This window comes from Cupressus sempervirens, chromosome 8, assembly GCF_028749045.1.
Source record: "Cupressus sempervirens isolate cs-2001-9-10 chromosome 8, ASM2874904v1, whole genome shotgun sequence".
NCBI classification, from domain to species: Eukaryota; Viridiplantae; Streptophyta; class Pinopsida; order Cupressales; family Cupressaceae; genus Cupressus; species Cupressus sempervirens.
This window is the reverse complement of record NC_143125.1, coordinates 567,347,977-567,368,175: the sequence shown is the minus strand read 5'-3', so window position 1 is coordinate 567,368,175 and position 20,199 is coordinate 567,347,977. Positions and strand designations below refer to the sequence as shown.

Here is a 20,199-nt window from a genome sequence, read left to right as displayed (position 1 = left end):
AAAAATTTGTCTAAAAAACACATTTTTAGCATTTAAAAGGGTTTCTAGTAGGTTTACGGGGTTTAGTAAATTCAATCCTGACCCGATAGTGATTTGATCCTGCTATGGGAAGGATTGAGGCTTGAATATCAAAATCTATTCCTGTAAGTTCTCCTTTGAGGAATAACCTATCCAATTTCTCAGTGATATAAGAGAAATCTTTCCTTCTATTATTCCAAGTGTACTTCCCATTATTAATAGGGATATCAACTAGGTTATTAAGGTCTATCCATTTTATAAATTCCAAAGATGCTTGGAGAATATGCTGGATAGCTCCAAATTTCTCATCTATATTCATGATAGTATTGAAATCTCCACCTATTAGAATAAGTTCATTACTATATTTTTTTATAAATAGACTTATTTCTTCCCATAACAATTTTTAATCTTTGTTATGGATCAGGCCATAGATGTTTATTAGAATTAACTGTAAGATAGTGTTTATGCTTTTAATTTCACTGATCATCCATGTTTGAATTTGCAATATTTATATTTACTTTCCTAGGATTCCAAGTCATTCCTAATCCCCCTAATTCTCCTCTAGATTCATGTAAGTTGATGTTCTAGCTACCTAATTTCTTTCCTAGCTTAATTCATTCTTCCTTATTTAGTTTTGTTTCTTGTAACATTATAATTTCATAATCGAATTGTACTAAATTATGTTTTAGTAAACATTTCTTGCTAGGTGCATTTAAGCCCCTAGCATTCTAGGTAGTGATCTTTATGTTGCTTTGGGAAGGTTCTTCCCCTTCCTAGGTTTAAGTAACTAACTCATCTTTTGTTGTTCTTTTTCCTATCCATCTACTTCTCTTAGTTCTTTTAGGGACTTCCTTCCTTTCTTATCTTTCTGACTGCCATATCTAGGGGTGCTTATCCTTCTTGATTTGTCAAAATACTTAAATTTTCTACGTCCTCCTATGCATTTGCTACACTTTTTGATTGCTTACCTTCTTTCATATCTATCTCTTCATTTTCTAATTCTATCATTATCTGATCACGAAGATTTATTTGGTCATCTGTACTCATATTAATTGCTAAATCTAGTGTATTCTCTTTTTCTCCTACATCTATAACATCTCCTTGTCCTCAACATATTTTATATTTTATTGATTGTTTTGCTTTACTATTATTATCTTCATCATCAATGATTAACGAATCTCTTCTTTAATCTTCAAAAGTATATTTATCTCCTCCTAGTTTCAAAACTTGTTGAACTAGTTCCTCTTTTTGTACATCGTTGCTTTTATTAATATTATTGTGGTTAAAAACTTGTATCAATTCATTTGTTAATAGTTTCAAGTTTTCTTTTTGAGCTTCATCTGACATTGACATTTCTAGATTGTCATTCTCTGACAACTCATTATTCAAGAAGTCATGAAAATTTTGTATTAGTATTCCTTTAATCTTACTTTCATCATTCTTTCTTACAATGTGCCCACTAAGACTATTATTTGGAGATTCTTGTGTTGTATTTGGTGTCTACCAAAATTTGGTACACTTCTTGACTACCTCTTTATTGGCTTCTATGGTTTCCATATATACTCTACTTTCTGTAGCAACAGGGTCTCTAATAATTCTTTTGTGTGTTTATCCTTACTATTCTTTGGAGATGCAATAGAGAAGAGATCTTCATTTTCAATTTCTTCAAGAGTGTTGGTAGAGTTATCCAAAATAAAAAAATTCTGAGACCAAGGTTCTTTCCTTGATGCTTTTTCTTTCCAACCCATTTCTTCTATAACCTTCATTGAGATTTTTTTGTGTTTCTTTTTATTCCTTCTATATCTATTTGTTGTCTTTTGCATCCTAATATAAGTTGTCCTAAGTTTTTTTTTTACTCCATCTCTTCTATTGATATCTTTATTACTTTGATCTTCATAGGTTGGTTCATTTCCCCGCTATGGATTAGTGCCTTTGTTTTGTATTATATCTGATAGATCAATCACTTCTTTACTATTATATGATATTGAAGACTTTCCCTTTTCTTTAGTTTGTGCTTCATTTTTTCCATTTCTTGTAGATTTTCTATCATTTTTTCTGATCTTTGTCTATGATATCTATGATTTTGGTTATGACTGGGTTTTTTTCTTTAGTTGTTTTACAAACTTCCAACTCTACAACTATTTTCCTTGCTATAAAATGACTGCACTTCCCCTGAAATTCTTTTATATTCCTTATACACATAATAGGGAAGATGTCTTTAAGCTCAAAGGTTGGCTGCATAGATTTATATGTGATCTTTCTTTGATTATTTAATCTGATTATTTCATAGATTTTGCCTTAAAATCTATGAGGATTTAAGTTATAGATAGATCTATTGGTAATTACCTTCACTAGGTTGGAATTCAAGAGTATTAATCTTACAATTAATCAAAAATTTAATGTTATTACATTATTTGTATGAAGCATCTATTCCTATTAGGTTCCCCATCGATGAACCTATATTCCTAAGAATCTCTACATGCAAAATTTTTGGTGGGAGTGAATGAATTGAAACCAAGTTGGAATGGAAAATTTTAACAACTCTTCTTTAAAATCTGGTATCCATTCCAAGAATCTAACAACATAACCATAAAAATATCAAACAAAGGTAAAGAGAAAATCTTTGTTGACTTTTTCATCCCTACACTGAGTGAACATAACTCTTTTAGAATGGTGAGATATACTTACCTAGTTTTGATAGAAATCCTGGAGCTAATTAATTAGATTGATCATATCTTGTTTTGGCCCATTCTATAGTGCAAAAACACCAAGGTTCTTACATTCATGTCACCGCTCTTCACTATCTGGATTGTTGATGATCAGTATCTATTCTATAGCTTTAATATTGGATTGAGAAATCTTTTGAAGTTGACCAAGGTATTGAGAGGGAGAATTGTACAAAATATTATTGCGATGAGGGGGAATATATGTTTTTGGAGGGTTATGTGAGGTTTTGAACTTTGAGGATTCAAGCTTACAAAGATATGCTTCAAGGGTTTTGGCAAATTTCACATAAGGTTTATCAACGAGACCTATCTACTAGGAATACAGAAGCAATCTCTTGAGGGAAGCATATTTTGTATGATTAAAAAACCAAAATTTATTGTCAAGGTTATCAATAGAAAAAATGATATTAGATCAATACCTTTCCTTATTCACAACTGGGGCATTTTGGTTTGAAAATCTCTTAACCGTATTGATATATCCATTTGGATTAATCACTGACCAAACCCCTATCTTCTCTGCATATTTCTTTGGACAATTTTGATTAGTGGCACCCGATGTATTATTGGTGATCTTGTGATTGAGATTCTTGTCCTGTAAATTCACATGGTCTAGATCATTTGACTTAGCTAGGGCCGAAAATGCATTATTTGTCTTTACTGCATATCTCAAATTTGTAGACGGAGAGTGGATGCAAATGCATTTTCTGTTGTATCTTCTCCCATTCTTATTTATTCGGTACTCTAATAGAGAAGGATGTATCAATTTTTTCTGCTGTGAATATGCTTTTGGGTTTTGGACATTCCTCAAATATCTTGGATTTGACTACCCATGAATAGGAGGCAATTTTCCCAAAGCATCATCTTCTTCATTAGCAAGAGTCTCAACTTTATCTTTGATATTATTGTTCTATGCAATGTATTCACTCCTTGTTTAATTGTCTATCATTTCCTAGAATGGGACCACAATGCCCATAAATTAACAATGTCTAAACAATTATTAAACTAAATGAAGATAGAATTGCATGAGAATAGATCCTCCATGAATCAAAAGGATTATAATTAAATAGGATCCCCACTATGCCCCCCAAAACCCTAGGGTTTAACAGCTAGAGACTGGAACTTGAGAGCACCAAGTTGAATTTGGAGAGACAATGCATTTAGCTACAATGCTTCCTTAATAGAGATCGAGAGCATAAAATTGTGTATCTTCAAATTGTCGTTACACCACCAAATTCACCTTTTGGATCTACCTATCTATGAACCATTGGTGCAGTTGATGGTCTTTTTGGAGCTTATGAATGATCGATTTGTAATCTATTCCACAACACCTAATTTAGCAATAAATGATGCAAACTTTTTGCATGATTTTGTGACTTTGACATAAATCTTATTTTTAAATTATATTATCAGAGCCATCACTTCCATTCCAAAAACTCAAAGCCTTTTGTGAGTTCAAAATATTGAGAATCTGCAAATTCAAAATTGAAATTGGTCTACCCTATTTAATAGATTCTCCTACTTTCATAAGACATGGATAATTGTTTCCAACTCTGCCTACTCCACCATCATAAACTTTTAATTCAACAAAATCTTATCTTTCACCTCTCATTTAATATGAGAATCATTGGACTTTTTCTTTCTACATGTGATACAAGTACTTTTTATTCTTTTATAAGACTTTATTCTTTTATAGAAAAAATTATATTTCATCTTCACCATCACTCTCTAGAAAGTTTATCTCTTTGAAATCAAATTCATCATCTTTATTAATAAAGAAGCAATCCTTTGTAATCTTAGATTTGTAAGGCATTTTAGGTTTCACCTTCCTTTCTCTTCTAGGACATTTATATGAAAAATGACCAAATTCTTTATAAGCTATCCAATAAGAAAAAGCTCTCTTACCTCTTGGTTTTTTCCTTGCAATCAATGAAAGTACTTCATCAATCTTCTTATCTTCTTCAATTATTTTTTATAGTATTCTTGCAAATTATCCACTAGTGCTTGCACTTTTGGTTATTACTTTTAATCCTTTTGTACACTAGTTCTAAAAGTGGTCTCAGATCTAAGAAATTTATGTTTCAATCATGAGTCATATGCTTGCAATTTCCCAATTAGTGTTTCTCTATTGAAATTTGGTATAACTGGTATAATCTCTTCAATAGATAATATTTTATTCTCATAATAAGGGGTCAAAGATCTCAAAAAATTTAACATACCTCAATTTTAGTCATAGATTCTCTACAACTTTCAATGCCTACAACAATCTCAAAGACTCCTTGTGTGAATGCTCTAGAACTATTTCTTCTTCCTCCATTCTTACATTCTTAAGCATATCTTTCCAATTCTGCAATTTGGAAGACTTTTGATGTACATCCCCTTCATAGAGTTATTCTAACCTTGTCCAAATGTCATGACCAAGACTTAGCCCTTTTAACTTTAAAAAATTGAATCTTCAAAAGTATAAAAATTAATGCTTCACTGGCATACATATTGTACATGAATAGTTCAAATTTGTTCTAGGGAGAAATATTTTGGATTTTTTTCTTCCACCACAATCTTTTCTACCCATTTGATCATCCAATGGTCGATTCCCATGCATAGCAAGTGAGTCTTCATCTTTTCCTTCCAAATATCATAGTGTCTCCATCAAAACTCACACTTCCCTTTCATGGATCTCCTTAAGATATTTAAATTCATATTCAAGAACTTGATGCTCGGATACCAATTGTTAGAAAGCAATGTCCACCAATATAAATGAGAGGGGCCAGGAGTGAATCGTTTGTATGTCAAATATCACTTAAATCAAATTTATCAAATTTAACTTTAATTAACACAATAACCAAAAAGTAGAGAAACCATAAGATATGAAGTATACAAAATGAAACAATGATTTGTTAACAAGGGAAAACCTTAAGGAGAGGGAAAACCCCAATAGGGATGGGACCTAACAAATGATGTACTAATATAAAAGTTCTTTGTAAGATGATATGAACATATTAGGAGCCAATTAAATATAATTAGTACATATGAGTTCTTTTTAGGAGAATTTGAATCCCTATCAAAAGATTCCATCCCCATTAGGAGAAATTAGGAAGACAAATGAACCCATTGTTCAAATTTCTCCAGGACTCTTACACAAAAAAGATCTCTATGATAACATATCCCAATAGTGAACTAAACTATACAATAACTTCTTTTCTAATATAGTTCCTTTAAAGTTCTCAATCGGATCCCATCATCATCTTCTAGTACACTCTAACCAAATTTGCATCCTCAACATTAATACAATTATAATTGCACAATATATTCCATTTCCACACACTTACAAACAAGGAAATAACATTTCCTTTATACCTTATCCTAACTTAACTAATTGAGTTGTCATGTGAGGGATTTCCAAATATAAATAATATATTACAATAAGGCTTTACACACTATAATGCATTTTACAACTTTCAAATAAATCTCAATGCACAAATGACTATCAATGAAAACATTACACATTACACTTTAGTGATCTTTATAGAATGATCTATATCAACTAATATCATGGACATAGCATCATGAACTTGTCTTCAACCATAATCGAACATCTCTTAACTTCATTCTATCTCATTTAAAAATATAATTGAATTATCAATAAATTGTTTCTTGCACCTGCAACCAATCTTCACATATCCAAGTGCAACTCATGAAATTCTTCATACAAATTTCCATGAACATAGATTTAGGATATAAATGCATCCCTAAATACTAATATAATCTTGCATAACATAGCTCACCATATCCAACCTTTTTGATCAAATATATCACTGTAATACATAGAAATGTTATCTGTCATGATCCAAACATGTATATGTTGATATTAATGACAAACCTGATATGAGTGCAATAAATACAAGTACCAAGATGTCTCCGTTTGACATATATCCTCTCAACAATCCACTCATGCTAAGAATAACTACCAAAGAAATGCAATTACAAACCTTAATTTTATTTAGCTCACCAAAATTCAAAATTAAGGAAAAACAAGAATGTAGAACTAAAGAATAAAACAAGATCTATTGATCCACAATTCAAGGTATGATCAAGTTGCATTGAACTATGCAAACATGTAAAAATATCACAATATTTAGAATTACAAGAAAATGAATTTTATATTCTCTAACCTCATTCCATTCAATTTGAGGGCTATATATATGACTTATATCCTTCTACCAATATATTTTTGGCTTCTATAACTTATTTTTCCTTTGAATGCGAAAATGTCTCAATTCTTACTCGAGCAACATTGTCAATGATGCAAAGTTGTCATGCTGCTTTTGTAAGTTGCATGCAACATTCAATCCACTCTACCCTCCTTTGTGAAACTTCATTTCTTCTTGATGTATTTTTATTTCTAATTACTCCTTATCCCTCTTAAGGTCAAAAATTGACTTAAAAAATCCTTGCCACTCTAATTTGGGACAAGTGTCATTATGTGTCAACTATGACAACTCTTGTTTCGACTAACCTACCCAAGATGATAAAAAACTTAGCCAAACCATCACAATAGGCTTAGAACATTTCCTTATTACATTCATGACTCCATTAGAGGGTCTCAAAGACAAAATTAAGGGTTTATCCCAAAAAAATTAGGTGCTCGTGTACCATTCTTCCTAGGTAAAAATAACTTAATTCAATAAAGATAGAAAGATATAGTGCAATATAACGCATGTGATACAAAAGAAGAGGAAGAGCATGAAGATGACAATATTTCTAAACCTAAAGTTGATGAAGATGATTTGAAGATTGCAGAAGTAGAGGAAGAGTGGAATACCTTGGTTGAATGTCAAAGAAATGAAGAAGTTATATACATTATTGAAGACACAAAAGAAGAAAACAAAGATGAAGGTGTGGAAGAGGTAAAAAATTATGAACCATGCTATACTAGATTTGAAATGGATTTGAAAGATGATTATGGATTATATGATAACCTTACAAGTGATGTATGATATACAAAAGAATATGTGTATGGTGTTGCTGAGTTAATAATACGTACATTAAATACAACAAGATTGGAGGAGAATGAGAGTTACACTCAAACAAAATTAAATGTAGAGGAGTATTATCTACATTAGATACTTGTTCCAGCTAGGTTTTGGAAAAGAACAAAAATGAAATATATCAACAACAAATACTTGTTCCAACAAGGTGTTGGAGGACAAGAAAAAAGAAATATATTAGTTGTGGCTACTTCATTTTGTGAATCCATTTCACAAAAAGTTTCCTACCTCGAGTGTTTGATGCAGGAGCATCTTGCATCACAAAATAAAAGGGGGCATGATTTTTTTTTTTTTTTAAATGTGGAGGAGAGAGAGTGATGAAAATGGAAATAAAATAATTTAAAAATAAAGAAAAGGAAACAACTTTAAAAAACCCATTTCTATTTTCAAGGTGCATAGGTGGAATAAAAAGAAAAAATATTTAAAATGTGTTATTTTATTTATCGATGTGTGTGGGTGGCATTTTAGAAGTTTGTGGAAACTTCCTCAAATTGTGCATTTAATAAGTTTTTTGTGACCCACAAAGGAAATGTAATTTTCTAGTTGGTGGACTTGATGGTACTTAGTGGGTATTTAATATTTTTGTAAGGTAGTTGCATTTACCTTTAATCCCACATTGGTTGTGTTTGTAATACTTTGGGTGGTAAGTGCCTATATAAGCAAGGCATATGAACATTTGTAGTCAAGATCTTCAATTGTAAGCTCTTGGATGAAAGATCTTTGGATGGAAGCTCTCTTGGTGGAAGATCTTAGTGTAGAAGCTCTTGGTGTGAAAGATAGTTAGAAGCTCTTAATTGTAAGCTCTTATATTGGAAGCTTTCTCATGTTGTAAGAATTTGGATTTCTCTCACTTTGGAGAATTTGTAAGGAATTTCAAGCATCAATATATGCTTTTGTAAGCATTTTATCTTCTCTTTATATCCATGTTGTTAAGTATTTGTTTATGACTTGGTAAGGGTGGAGTGGCCCTACATCATACTTTCTTAAATATGATCTTCTAAATTATATTTAGGAATCAAAACTCCCTCTCTAATGGGCGAGAAAAGAAAATTTGATTCTATAAGACTTAGATACCATGCATGCACCCTTTAGGTTGTATTTACTAGATTCATCCTATCTTGGTGAGGGTTTTCTATCTTTCCTTCTTTCCCTATTTGATTCATAATGTATATGGTCCATTTTGTGGTCTACCATTGACCATCATTTCACCATATACAATTAGATTTAAGTATTTAATTTATATTAATTAAATAAAACTATATTTAATATCTCAATATTATAAAGATATAAATAATTTATTATGTAATTAATCTTATTTAAATGTCATGTAACCATTTCAACCATTAAACACACAAAAAACCACATGATATACAAAAGAAAGGAAATTAATTAAATCTAAAAATACAATAACCATGCTCAAGGAAATGGTTAATGAATTCATATCACTGAAGAATTCATATAGGTAGTCGATTAGATACTTTTCTACTATTTTAGGATAAAGATACTTAGGTTGTGATTTGGACCTAAACAGTATTCCCTATCTCTTACCATTTGGGATATTGTGATATAGAACAAATTCATCCTAGAAATTCAAGGAAGTTTATGTTCAATATGTACAAATCTAATAAAAGATGAGAATGTACATGTATATCTACAAAATAAAAAATGGAAGGGATCATTACATCATGTAGCTTTTGCAAGTAGGTGACAACAACTCCATCCTCAACCACATTAGACATGTCAAGCAAAAAAGTAAAATATACACACGAAACATTCACGTGCAAATTATATGAGGTAAATAAAAACCATAATCATACCTAACATAATCATATACCAAAAACATCAACATATGCATAACATGATATAAATTATATAAACATGGTGACAATGTTCTACATTCAATAATGGGGATCATAATCACAAGATCACATCATTGAATATAACTTAATATTTAACATGAATACTATCTTATTTGTCTAAAAGTATTTGACATCATCAACTGGAAAGGTAGAAGACATGTGAGATATTACATTAGGTATGGTCTCGGTGTTGAAATTGGCATTTCAAGGCCTATTGAATTGTTATTACCACATTTGGTGCATCCAAATAGGGCGTACACCCTATAGGGTGTGCTCCCTATTTAGAATGTATTTATCTCTACCTAGGTTGTATGTCAAATAGGTTGTACGTTGTATAGGGCATACACCCTATTTGGTGTGCACCATTTTAATTACATTGGGATCCACCAAGCCTGTGGCTTGGATTCTCCTTGGGAATCCAACTCAAAGGCTTGAAGGATTAAAATAAGTGTAAGATATGGTTTCTAGCATACATACAAATAAATCCACTTTTTTATTGTTTGTGCTCCCTATCAAGTTTGCACATGGTTCAAGAACAACAAAATTAGATAGATTGATGTTTTAAATCTCCCTGTTAGCTATCTAACCATATAATTTATTTTGAATTTTTATTATGTTAATGTTTTCATCTCTATTTTCTTTAGGAAATATACTCATTTTTTGTCAAAAACTAGTGTGTAGTATTTTGGACTTAGATTTTGGTTCGTTTGTTGAATTTTGAAACTAGCTACCTTTATAGAAACTAGATTTCATCCTACACACTTAAGAAAATTTGATTTATTTCCAATGATGTCTGGGGGGCACTCAAATTTCACACTTTTAGGGTATGTCCACTCCATACATTCATAAAAAAAAAATAGCAATTTTTTTTTGAATAAACTATGTGGTGTTAGCTACTTTTCACTAGAGCAGCTAAAAAAAAAATTAAAAAGTCACATTTTACGAGAACACACTAGACCCTATGTTATGTTTTGTCCACATAAATTATGACCTATTTTGTGCTCTCCCTTTTAATGACCTTAATCTCTACCATTTTAAAAATAAATTTATAGTTTAGAAACTAGATTTAGAGTAATTCAACTCTTGTTCTTATCATATTTTGAAATTTTGAATTTAATTATATTAAGTTTCTCATTGAAGTTCAATTTTTGTTGATTTAGGGAAAAAAATAGCATCTTAGACCCTTTTTTGTTTCCTGCCTTCATGCACCTACCTGTGTGTGTGTGTGTGTGTGTGTGTTTAAAATTATTTAATACTTTTATTTTTCAATAAATACACGATCACATCATGCGACTATATATACTTTGTATACCTTTCTACTACTTTAAAAATGTCTTGATTTATTTATGGGTGATATAGTCATAAGCAAGACATATCCCATAGAGAATGATTGAAACTCAAAAAATGATAAAGTGCATGTGATGAAAATAGAGGATCATAAAGATAAGTTTGCATAGCTCAACCACCTATATTAGTGAGAAAATTAGATGTTGTTTGAACCACTTATTCATTTGAACGTTGGAGAAAAAGTTATTTTATATTTCTCTATTCTAGCTTTTTTTTTCTCATTTAACTGTTGTCTATTGATTATTATCTTCCCAAGTTAATACCAGAAATTTGACTCTATGATAGATCTATTACAAAAGAAGAATCCTAATTGTATTGGATTCAAGTATGGATTTGATGGGAGAGGGAGAAGCCATATTAAGAGTCAAACTTTTTGTATGAGAGATAAGTTGTATTTTCATTTGTGTTCTAATTTGTATGTAAAGTTTGTCAGACAAGGAGTGTTCATGTTGGGAATTATACTTCTTTTGGGGGAGATAGCTTGTGATTCCTCTTAACAAAAGAAACACCATCATCAAAATCAATTTTGACATAAGAAAATACATGTGTTAGTGACTATTTTCTTCTTCCACCAAGTTCTCTTAAACAAAAAATTTAGAGATATATATTTTTACTCTCAATATTTTTGTGCTTAATGTAATAATAATGATGACATAAAAATTGTATTCATAATCAAGTTTTCATTTACATGTGCTATAATTGGCCTCAATTTCTATTCTTGTTCTTGTTAGTAAGGGTGCATTTCAAATAGAATCAAAGGCAAAGGTAAAGGAAAATTCAGTAGTGAAGGTGGATTTTGATTTTGTAAAAGTTGGTCTATAATTTAATTTTCAAAAGAATTTTTTTCTAAGGACAAAAAAAGATCCAAAAATGCAATGGAGTTGGTTGAATTAATCCACCCAATTTGAAGTTATTGTTATGATTCTAGTGAAGGGTTCAAGCTTAAGAAACATGTTGAGAATAGCCTTGTCCCAAATCTAAGGCCCCCTGTGTAATGATTCTTTAGCTTCTAAATATTCACAAATCACATAAATTTTGTTTAGCTATGGAGAAAATGAAAATGTCACCCTCAATTATAGGTTGCAAATTTCAATTTAATACATTAACTCCATTGGATTGAACCACAAATAATAAAATCGATGAATCAATGTATGCTTCATATTTAAGCATCTTCACCGTCTAATGCTTCTTTGACAAATTTAACACAAGTTCATCATTAAAAAAATCAAGGCATCAATTGTCAAAATTATTTATACCTCCAAGTGACTCATATTTGTATGGTAAATTCAATATAATTACTTTTTCATTCCAAAAGAATTCACAAAAAAGTGAAAATTAAAACTCCTAGAAAATTGATGGAACTTCGTGTTGATAGAGGAGAGTAAGTGGATGACCGAAGAAGTGTCATATTATATAGGTTAAAGGCCATGACAAGGCAAGAGGCTAAGGAATCATTGAGAACAAAATTATTAGAATGCCTTTCTTAATATTTTAAAGATAAATGTTCTATTTTATCTTATTAATTTATTTTAATTTGAATAATCATTTAATATTTATATGTATTTCTTAATTTAATTTTAGAAAGAATTAATATTTACTTTATATATATTGATCGGTAAACAGTTGAACCCTTGATTATAATAGAATAATAGTAAAGACAATCAGAGTATCTCCATTCAAACAGGCACTGGTAGGAAAGAACGGAGAAGAAAACCTTCAGTCTTGCCCAGGACCAAAGTCCTATTTATTACATTATTAAAAGGGGCATACCATAGTTGCCAATATTCAAAATTTATTAAGTACACAAATAAGGACTATAGTCCTTTTTTTTCAATTTTGAGATATCTAGTAGTCCCTATGATCTTTGCTATATCATGTCTGAGGATCGCATGAAAGATTCGGCTAGATCTTTGTATACTTCAAAGGTGCTTCTTATTTAGATTTGCATAGAGTATTGATGCCTTAGAACCTATTGATCAATAGTGTAACTTAAAAAGAGTGTTAGCAATGTTAGTTAAAAAACCTTTGAATAAAAGATCAATCGGTTCCTAACTTGGTATTCTTGAATTTCTCTGCTAAGTCATAACTAGAGTCAGGTCAGATTATAGGATGAAAATTTTACTTTAAAAAATATTAATCTTATTTATAATTTAAATTAAATATTTTATTTTACTAAATTATTTATTTATTTTTATTTGACTAATTATTTTATTTTACATTTTAATTTTTAAAAAAAATCATTTATTATTCTATAATTTTTATTTCTTTAAAATATATAATAAATATTATCTACATATACATTACTTTCCTTTCAAAGAAAAGCTTGAATGGTAATGAAATCTTCACAAAGTGAAGATTATATCAATGAACTTTCTAATAATTAGATAATATTCTTATTATGATGGAAGACAACATTTTCTTGGTACTACTAAGGTATGATGGAAGACAACATTTTCTTGGTACTATTAAGGAAGGAGAAAGGTGTTTATAGACATTTTAAAAGATTGCATCAATGAAATTTCTAATAACTATATATTATTATATGGAAGCTGATATTTTTGTGGAACTATTGAGAAAGAAAAAAAGGTGTTTGAAAAATACTTTAAAATATTATATCAATGTAACTTTCTAATATATATTATTATATGGAAGACAATATTTTGTCTTGAACTATTGAAGAAGGAGAAAGGTCTTTGTAAACATTTAATTTTTTATTCTAATCAATTGAGTGCATATGGTGAGTATGATTAATGGATTGCATAGAATATGACCAGGGGGTGTCTCTGCTAAGTAGCCCAATTTGGGACAAGCGGGACAAAACTAGTTCCACTTAAGCTATGCCCCCCATGGTGCGCCTGCTTGTGGGCTTTTGTTCTTTATTAATGCACTTTATAAAGGGTGAAACCATTTACAAATTATGATAATTAAATCATCAAATTCATGAGAAACTTTGTGACAACGTCAATCATGAGTTTACTAAAAGATCAAGACCCTTTAAAATTAAGAAAAATTAAATTTATAATCTTTAAATTCAAAAGTAATTCTTTGTGGCAACGTCAATAATCAAGGCCCTTTAAAATTAAGAAAAATATCAAATTTATAAAAAAAATTAAAATATATAATCTTCAAATTGGAAAGTAATTTTTTTTGTAATGAATAATTTTAATTTCTAACTTTAAGACAAGTAACATCATATAATCGTTTTTTTTTAATATGTACTTTTAGAAAGAACTATTCATCAAAACAAAATATTCAATCACTTCAATAAAACATATTGCAAAGCACAATAAAAGTTAATATTAAAATAATGTATTATACATTTTCATATATTAGAAATGAGAAATCCTTAAATATGCCTATTTATAATGAATCCGTCAAGATTTCAACGAGGCATTTTTACAAACATACTTACTATACTAGTAAAGGGCACAATCAAGTCCCGCCAAAAGTGCGCCTATCAAGTTATATAATTGCTGTACTGAATATATGTGACCGGTTTTGACGGAACTGGTTGATCAAAAACATAACGTGCTATGTTTCCACTCAAAATCAACAATATGTGTACCAAATTCTTCGCAAACCCTGCTTCTTTTGGGTTCTCTGCATTTTCGCTGTATCCATGGAATGGGAGTTCAGATTTCAAAGAAAACTCTCGTTGGCAACACCATCAAATTTGAAAATTCATGTTGATTGATAATGCACATTCTCAAACAATCTCCAACGGTGTGAATCATGTGTTTGCAAATACATGGTATGTTTTAGCATTTATTACGATCAGCCGAATAGCTGATATGGTGCTACCCAGTGTTAGAAGCCCAAATAAGACAACAGTGAAAATATGCCACGATTTTTCCCAGGTATTTATTCTGCACCATTTCACCTGCAATATTAAACGCCTTTAATTAGACACATTGTTACAAAATAGATCATTCTTGGTCCTTATTAAACATGGGTTATATAAAATTGAGCCCCTGGCGTAGACCCGATGTTGACCTACTGAAAACATGGACAATCATTGCAGGTTAAAGCCCCAATTCAAATCTTTAATTACACCCATTCCTAAATATGTTATTCTTCGTTCTAAGGGTTATAAAAAAATACTTCCCCCTGGAGGCTGAGCTATTGAAAAACATGAACAGTCATCTCAGGTTCAAACTCTGTTTCAAATATTGATTAGACCCTTTCTTTTTTTCTTAACCAAGGGGGTGTCTCCCCGGCAAAATTAGTCTCCCTCGGGGTACATGCACACACCCATTACATACATGTACCATTCAAATCTGGGTCATCTCAAATCCGAGATCATGGAGTAACCCATGAGTTGGACTATTCGTCCTAATTAGACCCATTCTTATTCTTAGTTCTATGAGTTATTAAAAAATGATCCCCAGAGGTTGACCTATTCAAAACCATGGTCACGGGTTCAAACCCTGAATCGAATGCTATGCATACCATGAAGTTACAGGATAAGCCCTAATGGGTGTCGATTCTCTATTTAAAGAACTGAAAAAAATTAATGCACAATGAAGAAAATTACCTTAAGGAATACCAAGGCTGGAAATAGGAATGTGAGAGGAACAAGGGACAGTGAGCCCACCAAGGTCACAAAGTCTCCTAGAAAGGGTAACATGGCAGCACAAAGCGTGCTAAATGTAAAGAAGAGTGCACGAAGTATGAATCGAGTTATGAGGTTGTATGTAGAACTTTCATGCTCATCCAGCTTACAAAATCTGGTGTCAAGAGCCTCATGAACTGGAACACAGAATATCTGTTACCATAGCAAGACAATCAATCATTCATCATTTAGCACCTATAATATAAATCAATACTTCCCAAGCGAAACATAGCCTTCCAAACATTGTTACTAACTGTGCTGAATACTATCTATTATGTGCAATAATTGTATGGAGTCCATTTCTTTAATGCTTCATAACATCCTTTTTTTAACTGTTCTTGTAGTATTTACCATGTCCAAAGAGTGACCCCGGTTTGGGTGTATCATGTAACTTGTTTCAAAGGAATGGGCCTTGAACTTACATGTTGTGACACTATAGTCTGTAAGAAGACACTAACGTTTGCCAGAACTTTAGCCCATTTAGGACCATTTATTAAGTCACCTAGCATATAGTCTGAGATGGAGGATCCATATGCCCAGTATCCAACAATGGTCACCATGTAGTATATAGCAATTCCAAAGGTAAACTGTAAGTAGAGGGCTTTGTGCATATTCTTTATTGCTGGTCTTTGCAATGTGGCCTGCAGGATGAAAAAATGTCACAAGTTAGTCACTTACCAGGATGTCACCAATCTATTCGTAGTAGCAATTCTTGCCAACACAAAATTGTCATAAATAAACAAAAATAAAGGAGGAATTTGCACTGAACAATTGAATTCCATAAACTTTATGCCATGGAATCCACAATTAGATCAATGAAAGTTATTATACCCTCAAAAATGAGTAGTTCAATTACGAATCCAAAGAAGAAATAACAGCAAAGATCATTAAAGTCATTTTCACCTGGATTTCAGGTAGCATGCCAGAGTTGTTTGCAAACACAATGGCTGCTATGGCTCCTAATGCATTGAAAATCTTTTCTTCTTTCTGTCCTCGTATGTTGTAGTCTTTGTATCCAGACTTCCCTGCCATAGCAAGTGCATGTCCTTAGAAGGTACTAGCAAGTTTACCTCAAGCTACAAAGTTGAAAACTAAAACAAACATTCAGTGAAAAATGAATGTTAGAATTGATGTCCATACCATCTTTGACTGATATTATCATTGAGATTGCAATATAGAAAACGGTAAAGAATGCTGAGATTCCATACCACATGCCTATGGCTGACAAATGTGGTACCCAGAAGGCAAAAATGAAGTATGTGAATCCTGATATTATGATAAACTCGGGAAGTCTTAGTGCCACCAATCTGCTGTTTTCTTCTAAAAAGATATCCTGTATTATCAACAGGTTTTCAACAATGGGATTTTAATAACATCACATTTTAGTGCTTAAAAGTAACTGTATAATCTTATTTTCTACAAAGACTTTTGTTATAATGCAGTTTGTCCTTGCAATACAAATTAACTTTCATGCTTTACCCAAACAAAATCAGAAAGACAAAAACCTTAAAATGATAAAAGCAATTATCCTCACATTCTAGACAATTTGGTGGAAAGAAGTTCTAATTGAAATTTCTTCCTTTACTATTGGATTTATGTTTGATTTATACAGGATAAAAGGAAATGAAATAGAGTACCTTGAGAGATCTACCAGAAAGTAGTAGGAATCCCATATTGCAGAGTATGAAATGTGCAAATTGTAGAGCCCAGGTTATATAGTACATTTTTTTCCCTATATGATAAATACACTCACATCAAATAATATGCGTAGTTTTGTATATCATCTATGTTATAAGAGTGAAAAATATAACTACTCACCAAATACATGACCAACTAAATCTCTGTATCTGATAAAGCGCTGGCCATCTATAACATAGAGATTTGCAAGCAGCAAATTGGCATAGAGTGAGAAAGCACCCAAAACAACCATGCCAATAATACCCCACAGTAATCCTAGAGGAACTAGAATCAGATTTGAATACCCCAAAATGTACACACAATTGAAACTTGTAACTAACATCAGTCCCACTTTCTGCCATGAATCTGAAAACCATTACAACAAGAAGGTAAAAAAAACATAAAAAATTAATCCCTATAAAACACAAAACATGAGAATTTATTCTTGTAAAACACGAAAAATAACTGTAACTATGACAACTATCCACGTTGTGGTTAATATGCTAGCCACATTTAATGTGCTGTTAATACACTAGTTCTGTCTGTACTATGAGCCAGCGCCCTCTTGCTGCTTTTGTATCAAAAACAACATAAAACAGTCTATGAAATGAACTGTGAATAAAAAATAAGGGAAAATTTTTGCATGCCGTTGTCAATTTTGTGTGCAGACTTGTGGGTTGAAAAGCTGTTCTCTTCTTGCTCTGTGTCCATAATGTCTGCAATTGAATTTGCCATAAAATCTTTCATTCTCTTCTACAATTTAGAACAGCCTCACTTGACACCTCGACGGATTCTACTCCAATACTGAATAGCTGTCACTTAAATAGAATCAACACTTTCTAGTGTTTATACATTTGTACATATATCATTGGATTGCACAAAAACCGGAGAGAAATGGATACTTTTTTTTGAAGGAGGTGTCATCATATTTACAACTACCACCACCATCACTGAGATCATGCAAAACCTGTGTTGCACAATTATTTAACCAATGTACTGTAAAAGTTGGTGAGGTTGCTTTCACCCTTGGCTTTTTTATCGGATGTTTGTTTTTAGCTACCATTATATAGCAGCTCTTATTGTTTATAGTTGTAGTAGAAATGCTCACGATTGAAAAATTTTAAGCTGTTTAACAATTTTGTATAACTCATCAAACTGCCTTCCATATAATTTGCTTGTTTGCAGGACAATGACATGTACAACTTAAAATAAGCTTGGACATACTGTGGCGTGCACGCCTAAAAGGGAGACTGATTTGCTTTTAAATTAACAAAACTTTGCTCCACATCAAACAATAAAACATGGGTTGTCTTGGCATGCACTTAGCTTGTAGCGTGGGAGTGGCCTTGATTGGAAAAGTATATACCAAAGGGTTAAAAATATTTTATTTTATTTCACAAACTAAATGCTCATAATGGTTATTGACCACCTTTGGAGCTTGAAAAAGTGCCGGTCAGTGAGTCAATGAAATGTGTGAGTGTACAAGTGTCTTCACCAGGAAACTACTTTTATTTCAAAATATGCAATTTGGTTTGAAATTGGAGCATTATTTAAGCATAATAGAGGACACCCAATGTATTAAGGTGAAAGTGCTTGAATCTTTATATATATACTGTTTTTAATTTCAAACGTACTACATTAACATATTTTATTTTTAAAAAAATTAATTTATATGAGTGCTTTAAAAAGTTGATAGATCTCTTAGATATTGAATTTGAATTATTGTTTTGTAAATAATGTATAAAAAGAATAGATATTCTATTGAACTTATATATTAGTATTTTATGTATAAATGGGGGACAACTATAGGAATAGAGGTTATTGTGATAGTGATAAGATATATATATATATATATATATATAAGCAAAAGGCAAAAATCATATTTAATTAATTTTAAATTATTTATATTTTTTTATCTCATTTAAAGTGCGGGGTATTAGGTAAAAAATAACGAGGAAGATTTTTTTTGGTATAGTCTGGGACCAAAGTCTTGTATACAATGAGGAGGATATGGAGATCTTCCATTACAAATGCTAAGAGGGAATACTCTCATTTACATTAGTCAATTAATTGACCCAAGGTGACATACCACCCGTTACACCTACCTCATAACCGAGGACATGGGTGGGCATAATCACCCTTATAGAAAGTAGAATAACATAATAAGACAGAAGGACTAAGATGGGTTGGCTTTACCCATGCTGCTTGAATGGGAGAGCCTTCTTAAATCCTATTCCCTAAACAATTTTTCCCTACATAAGCCAAATACATACCATCTTGGAATATACATATAACATTTGAAAAACAAAACATTTGCTATAGTACTACTATAGAGTATTGAGGAGAATATCCAACTAAAGATACACCAAAATTGAGATCAAATAGATGGATAATACACTGCTCTATAGGGGGAGAGGGAGGGGAATAAAAGAGCCAAAGTCCAATATTAGTTGAATTCCTAATGCAGGATGCTCCCCTTAATGCCATAAACTCATAACAGAAACAAAAAAACAATAACAAATGTGAGAACAAAATATGGACTTCTTATTATCGCCGCAAATGCGAAATTATAGAATTCTCAATTACAATATGCTAACCTAAATGGGCACCTTCATTACAGTAATCTACAAGACAGTGCTGCGAACTATCACCCAAAATTGTCCTAGACAATGTTTGGGCCTTTCTTAAATGGGTAGTTTTATGCCGCCTGGGAAGGTTCTAGATGCTCAAACTTAATACCTAGGGCCGACAAACCCTAACAATACACATAGAGTCAGCTAAATATATCTTTGACAAATTATTTTAGAAATTTTAGTAGCCCAACTTCCGAAGGCTATAACTCATGAACCGTTGTCTTGATTGGCTATTATAACCACTTTTTGAAAATGCCAGCTCTTGATCTACAGGCTCAAAAT

The 20,199-nt window shown here is 31.4% G+C and overlaps 1 protein-coding gene and 1 long non-coding RNA gene across 2 annotated transcripts in view; one reads left to right on the top strand and one right to left on the bottom strand.

Moving 5' to 3' along the window:
- Positions 1 to 18,913, top strand: part of LOC149543661 (uncharacterized) — a 71,799-nt gene extending 52,886 nt beyond the window's left edge. Inside the window, exon 4 of the long non-coding RNA XR_016355671.1 lies at positions 18,470 to 18,913. This is a non-coding gene — a long non-coding RNA (uncharacterized LOC149543661). The remainder of the gene's footprint in view (positions 1 to 18,469) is intronic.
- Positions 14,272 to 18,233, bottom strand: LOC149543662 (putative proline transporter 2). The gene is made up of 8 exons (XM_089798419.1): positions 17,932 to 18,233; positions 17,426 to 17,650; positions 17,245 to 17,339; positions 16,748 to 16,940; positions 16,511 to 16,632; positions 16,030 to 16,248; positions 15,530 to 15,760; positions 14,272 to 14,875 (listed from the first exon to the last, which is right to left on the bottom strand). Exons 1-8 carry the CDS (start codon positions 18,029 to 18,031, stop codon positions 14,726 to 14,728), a joined length of 1,335 nt encoding a protein of 444 aa, XP_089654545.1. The 5' UTR covers positions 18,032 to 18,233; the 3' UTR covers positions 14,272 to 14,725.
- Positions 18,914 to 20,199: the final 1,286 nt, after the last annotated feature.

What these genes read in the sequence shown, in the direction of transcription:
- LOC149543662 (XM_089798419.1), bottom strand. Translation starts at nt 18,031, where the DNA reads ATGAAAGATTTTATGGCAAATTCAATTGCAGACATTATGGACACAGAG. An exon ending in GCATGCTACCTGAAATCCAG is followed by an intron (nt 16,249 to 16,510) that starts GTGAAAATGACT and finishes TTCATCCTGCAG; the next exon opens with GCCACATTGCAAAGACCAGC. An exon ending in CAGCCTTGGTATTCCTTAAG is followed by an intron (nt 14,876 to 15,529) that starts GTAATTTTCTTC and finishes TTAATATTGCAG; the next exon opens with GTGAAATGGTGCAGAATAAA.